Below are 6,000 nucleotides of genomic sequence, written 5' to 3'. Positions count from 1 at the left end.
ATAGACTGCTAAGAAGCAGCAAGAGTAGAAAGGATTTCCTGGTTCCTTATTCTGACACCTACTGTGAATTCTGGTAATGTCTCATCTCTGTGCATCCATTAATTAGCAGCTGAGGCAGGGTAGTCTGAAGCATCCAAGCTGAATTTTCTGCAGTAGACAGAAAGCATGGAACAGAAAAACGAGGTTACAGGGAAAAAAATTACAGTGATGAGCACTTCAAAAAAATTTTTTTTAGGACAAAGAAATAACTACCAAACACAGATGACTGCCTTATGGCATGAATGAATTCTACTGTTGGCAGTGACAGAAGTACAAACAGTGAAGATTTACTTAAATTAATTCACTTTGTGATTACAAAAAAACCCCCCACAACATAATTTTCCTCTACAAATTAATATCCTTAGGATTTATACCTACTGAAATACAGATGTAGCAACACTGGAGTGACAGATACCTTGCAACATTCTCCTAGCTTTAAGATGACATGTAGTATACTTGCAGCTTTCTCCTTCACACATGAAACAAGCTTCTTCACAGGCAGCCATTGTTTGCACTAAACTAAGTTCATCAGGTAAAAAGTAAACGCGGCACAGAAGTTAACCTTTCTAGCTGCCAACACACAAGGATACATAAACCAATGAAATATTTAAAACACAGCACACTGTATTACACATATAATTTGTTTTTCATTTCAAGTTTATTAAAACTTTAGCAGTACAAATGATCCAGGTTTTAATTATCAAAAGACCAAACTGAAGTCCACATCTTAAAAAAAGGCGTTCCCCAAAATGTCTCTAAAACTTTGAGACAATGGAAACATTAAGTCCACAAACTCATCCGTGCCTGTCGTCATCTGTTCCAGGACTTGTTTCATGATCAGACTTTTTATCCTTACTAGGGGCATGATCTCTTTCCTGACTCTTTGATTTTTGGTTTATTTCTTTTTCTGCTGAGGATCTGGTCTTTTCCTTTTCTTTACTGCTGCGTGAATATGATTTTTTTGATTCTCTCTCTTTGCTACTTGGTCTCTTTTTTGAATCTGGACTTCTATCCTGATCTCTACTAGATTTCTTATCTTTACTGGATTCAGGACTGCTACTTTCACGGCTTTTTGAATGCCTCTTCCTTTGGCTTTCAGTATCATTCCTCTTATATGAGCTTCTACTTTCTCTATTTGAATACCTCTCTCTGTTTCTGCTTTGACTTTCCTCCCTCTCTGAACTCCTTGATTCTCTCCTCCTCCTATTTTCTCTTCCTCTGTATTTATCTGGTGTACTTCTCCTTTCTCTGCTTCTTGATCTTCCTCTTCTTCTTGTTTCTCTATCTCTATTCCTTGAATAGTCTTTACTTCTACTGCGATCTCTGTCTCTGCTTCTTGATCTTCCTCTCCTACCCCTATCTCGGCTTTTGCTTCGATCCCTTGTTCTACTACTGGAACTATGTTTTCCTCTAGCATGCTCACGCTCTCTGCTTCTTGACTTACGTTTCTCCCTGTCCTTACTCTTCCTATGGTCTTGTTCATTACTTCTTGAGCCTGCCCTTTTACTTCTCTCCTTGCTCCTACTTCTTTCTTTATCTCTCCCTCTAGAATCATAGCGCTTTTCTTTTTCTCTACCTTTCTCATGGTCTCTCTCTTTGCTTCTTGATCTTACTCTCTTTTCATCATGTCTACTGTGCTTAGAGTCTCTTTCTTTACTTTTTGATTTATCTCGGCTTTTACTATGGCTTCTAGATTTAGCTCTTTTCTTGGCCTTGCTTTTGTTATGCTTGTCATCTTTTTCTGAATTCCTTCTTATCTCCCTGTCTTTACTGCTGGATTTGTGATCTTTTTTCTTTTCTTTTTCCCCTCTTCTGCTTGGGCTTTCGGAAACTTGTCTGTGGTCTGATGTTTTTCTCTCTCTTCCTCTTCCTGGGCTTTTTTGATTATCTTTCTTGTTTTCATTTATTTCACTCCTTGGAGAGAGAAAGATACAATTTTTAAAATATTTTTAATCCCCTCCACTCTGAAAAATTAACTCAGAAGTGAGACAGCTTCACAACTGAAACTTAAATCACATTAGGTTATCTATATTAATAACTATATATTTACAGTAGCATGATTAAAATCAGACACAGTTAAGTAATGGGATAACCAAGTCAGCGCCCTGGTTTTTTGGAAGTAACTGTAATTGAAAATCTAAGATGACAGGTATTACTTTTAATATATAAAAAAATTTAAATGCATATACTCAAGAAAGAAATAATCTTACTTGTCCCCTTTTATCCATCTTTCTCCACTAGATACTCTCATTCTTTGAGCTCTTTGCATTTCTTGCCTCCAATGTGGAGGAGTTTCACTGCGTCGGAATCGATCTCTTGACCTGGATCTGGAAGGCGTCCGATAACGCTTGAAAGGAAAAAGAGAAAACTGGGTGTAAGTTTGAATTTTACATGCTGGGACAGCTAAGCAAGATTTTTATCCCTGGCAGTTGATTCTATGTAGCACCTAACACGACACTTCACATGTAAATACCAGTTTACATTGACAAGTTATTAACTTACTGAAAAATACATTTGACATTCAGCTAAAGCAGGAATACAAAAATCTCTGATCAAATAGCTATTTTTAAGGTAACTTCTATTTCAGGATTTTTATACTCTGCTGAGAGGTCTCCTGTCACTTTTAATTAGTGCAAATGCAACTCACTTTTCTAACAATGAAAATTCTTCCTAGCTTTGACAAGCAACATGAAAACAATACTTCATGCTTTTTCTCTAAGGTTTTTACTAAAAATGTGAGGGATAGACTTCTGTTACTAAAAACATTTGCTACAAGCAATGCATAGCATATGGCTTCACAAAATCAGAAGAACCAATCTGACAGCTCCCCCCTACCAAAAACAAGAAGTCTTCCCCACATTCCTGGCACTTACATCGTACTGGTTCTGGTGTTCACTAGAACCCACTTTGAGCTAATTCCATTCACTAATTCACAGAATACTGCAGTAACACAAAGAAAGCAATTTTTGTTTTTTCTCCCCCTTCTCCTTCAAATAAACTCAGTATGCAAACAGGAAATTAATGTTCCTTGTTGTCTTCCTTCAAGCCTCAGTCCCCAAATCAATTATGTTGCACCATAAATCCTGCCTTTTTTTTTTTTTCATCAACCATCCTAATAGAAATGGTTAGTAACACCAGCAGTAAGACTGTGCTACCACCTTGTTTATTTTGGGGAACAGATTGTAAACATTTACCCTTGGTCCTCTTCCTTTTATTTTCCTTCCAGATCTGGTCACTAACAGCCTCCTCTGGTATGTCGACTGTGAATTCGATAGATTACTAAAAATAATTTTAAAAAGAAAGTTATATTGTTTATAACATCAAAGAAAGAAGGAAAGAGAAAAAAATTTTAAACCTCTTCAGAAATTAAACTAAATGAAAACACACATTTAATTTTATTTTTTATTATCAGTGCAGACAGTAACAACCACACAGTAGAAACTTCAGATTTTGTGACCATAAAGTATTTTACAAGATTTACAGGTTTTTCCATTTTTCAAAGAAGAATAAGTTATAGATTCAGATTGGACAGTTCCAATAAATTCTAAATGAAATTGCAATGCATTTTACTTTCTTTTTCTTGAATCAGTCTTTTTAAATTTTTCATTCACTACAAGTATTTTCAAAGACTAAGCCTTTGTTCTAGGAAAGACAACTGTTGCCAGTAAACTGAAAAATCCATTTTTCATCCAGCAGTGCTCACAACATGGAACTGTTTAATAGGGAAAGGACTCAACATTAGAGTCCTAAAGCAGTAATGTGACCATATCACTGTCAGCATGTAGTCAGACTCAAAACAGATATATTACCTTTCTCTTTCCTTCTCTCTGCTTTTCCTCTCTTTTTCTTTCTCATCTACTTTAGGAGGACTTTTCCTCATCAGGAACCGGTTTTCAGGTACAGGAGGAATTTCTTCAGGACGGACAGTAGATAATGGCTGTGCTTCAGGGTTTTCATCTTCACTTTCACTGGATGAGCTTTATTTTTGTATAAAAAAATATTTATACTTAAAGTGAGTTACTTGGATGAGAGAAGACCTTTCAATCTATTTAAATAATTCAGAAAAATCTCTTAATTCAATACCCAATGATACCACAAGAAACACAGGAAACAGAGCTATTTCAGAAGCAACTTTTTTTTTCCCTATGATATCTTTGCTCCAAAATGTACAACTACAGTAGATTTCTGACCAACATTTTTTATCTATGAATTCCAATGGTGCAACACTGAACGTACATTTACTCTCTATTTAGATAGAGTTTTTTTAAAAAACTTATTTTCTTTTAAAAACACTATCAGGAGAGTCAAATTCAGATTTTACACTAGCACATATAACTGGCTACAAACTATTGTAACTCCAAGCAGTTGGTATAAATGAACTTGTGTGAAATGGGCTTAGTCCCACAGAAACAATGTTTAGGTAGCATTTCCCTAAGTGAACATTTCTTACATTTTACTGCTAGCTTAGAAAAATGTGACTTGCACTGACACAACCTGTATCTCACATTGAACTACAAGCAAAATTATTAGATTAGAAACAATATTTTCAGAAGCAAGAGTGCCTTTTGAGTTTTATTATCTTCCAGTGAAACTGCAAGACTTTTGGCATATCAGACAGAAATAATGGTAAGTATGTTTATTTATTAATTTTTTTGTTTAGTTTTGCTTTTATTCCTGCATCCACATTCTCCTAAGTCACACTGCATATAATTTAAATTCAATTGTACAGAAGTGAATTTAGGGAAACAAGCTATTGCCACCCATTTCAAACCAAGCACTTCTACAACTTTTCAAGCCAAATATACATAAGTCTTAGTCCATTCCTTCACTCCTTTACAAGCTGCAGCACGTATGCATATGGACACTGTCCTTTGCCATGATAGCAGAAAAATTTAAGCTTGTATATGGAAACCTATTGTCTCCCAAACTTCAAAACACCTACTTCACTAGTTTCAGAATATTATTCTGTAGTTATAGGACAAGAAAATGGTACTGTATGGTGTACATGTAACAACAACAAAAAAATCTCAAAATTGACCTTTTTTTGCTTTTCTTTCTCTTTTTCTTTTCTTTCTTATGTTTCTTGGAATTTTTCTTGTGTTTCTTTTTTCGTTTTTTAGATTTCTCTTCTGAAGCACTCTCAGAATCTGATGATGAATCAGAAGATGATTCTGAATCACTTGAACTTTCCGAGTCACTGGATGAGGAAGATGACTTGTGTCTTTTCTTTTCTTCTTTCTTGGCTTTAAGTCAGAATAGCAAAGACACATTTTAATATCAAACATTTCTAAATAAGTCTCAGAAAAATCAACTTATCTAGTATCTGCCTGAGTTTCTTATAATTGTGTCATGAGACTACTTCATCAAAGTATTTAAGAACAAATTGAAATTTTGGAGAAAAAGCTGTTTCACCCAAATACCATGAAGAATATGGCTAGAAATATGTAAGAAATTTCCAACATTTTATATTTATGAAGCTCTAAATTATCAAATTTATACTGTCAAGAACTTGTAGAACCATGTAAGTTTTCAGATGATGATTTATACAACATAAGCTACATATGAAGAATTATTTAAAATTTATCTAGAAAGTATGTATAAAAAAATTTCTTTGGCTTCAGTTTTAACCTGACTTTATATAAAATCTATTCAAATCACAAACAAGAGAATTTTTGAAACAGAAAGTAAGTGGCATAGACTAAACTGATTACTCATTGAATTTAGCTCAGAGGGAAGATTCAAATAACCAACCTTCCTGCTAAGTGAAACCATGCTCAGAGAACAGTCCTAAACCTCCAGCTCATCATGTGTTGTTTGGGTTTTTTTGTTTGTTTTTTGTTTTGGATTTTTTTTTGTTTTTAACAGAACGATACAAATAACTTACTAACCATCTGGTATGAAATGGAACCCTGCTAAAGAGCAGACTAGTCCTTAATTACATATTTCACCATTTCTCATGCA

The 6,000-nt window shown here is 34.5% G+C and overlaps 1 protein-coding gene across 2 annotated transcripts in view; it reads right to left on the bottom strand.

Moving 5' to 3' along the window:
* Positions 1–678: 678 nt before the first annotated feature.
* The window catches only part of PPIG (peptidylprolyl isomerase G), a 28,503-nt gene continuing 23,181 nt past the window's right edge, over positions 679–6,000 (bottom strand). For both annotated transcript variants that reach the window (XM_072875444.1, XM_072875443.1), the window contains exons 9-13: positions 5,078–5,282; positions 3,849–4,016; positions 3,234–3,318; positions 2,250–2,386; positions 679–1,953 (exon numbers count right to left, since the gene is read on the bottom strand). In XM_072875444.1, the coding sequence (XP_072731545.1) occupies positions 834–1,953; positions 2,250–2,386; positions 3,234–3,318; positions 3,849–4,016; positions 5,078–5,282 (1,715 nt within the window). In that variant the 3' untranslated portion in view covers positions 679–833. The remainder of the gene's footprint in view (positions 1,954–2,249; positions 2,387–3,233; positions 3,319–3,848; positions 4,017–5,077; positions 5,283–6,000) is intronic.

Source organism: Ciconia boyciana, chromosome 10, assembly GCF_034638445.1.
Source record: "Ciconia boyciana chromosome 10, ASM3463844v1, whole genome shotgun sequence".
In the NCBI taxonomy this organism is placed as follows: Eukaryota; Metazoa; Chordata; class Aves; order Ciconiiformes; family Ciconiidae; genus Ciconia; species Ciconia boyciana.
The sequence above is the reverse complement of the archived record's forward strand: the minus strand, read 5'-3'. Positions and strand labels throughout refer to the sequence as shown.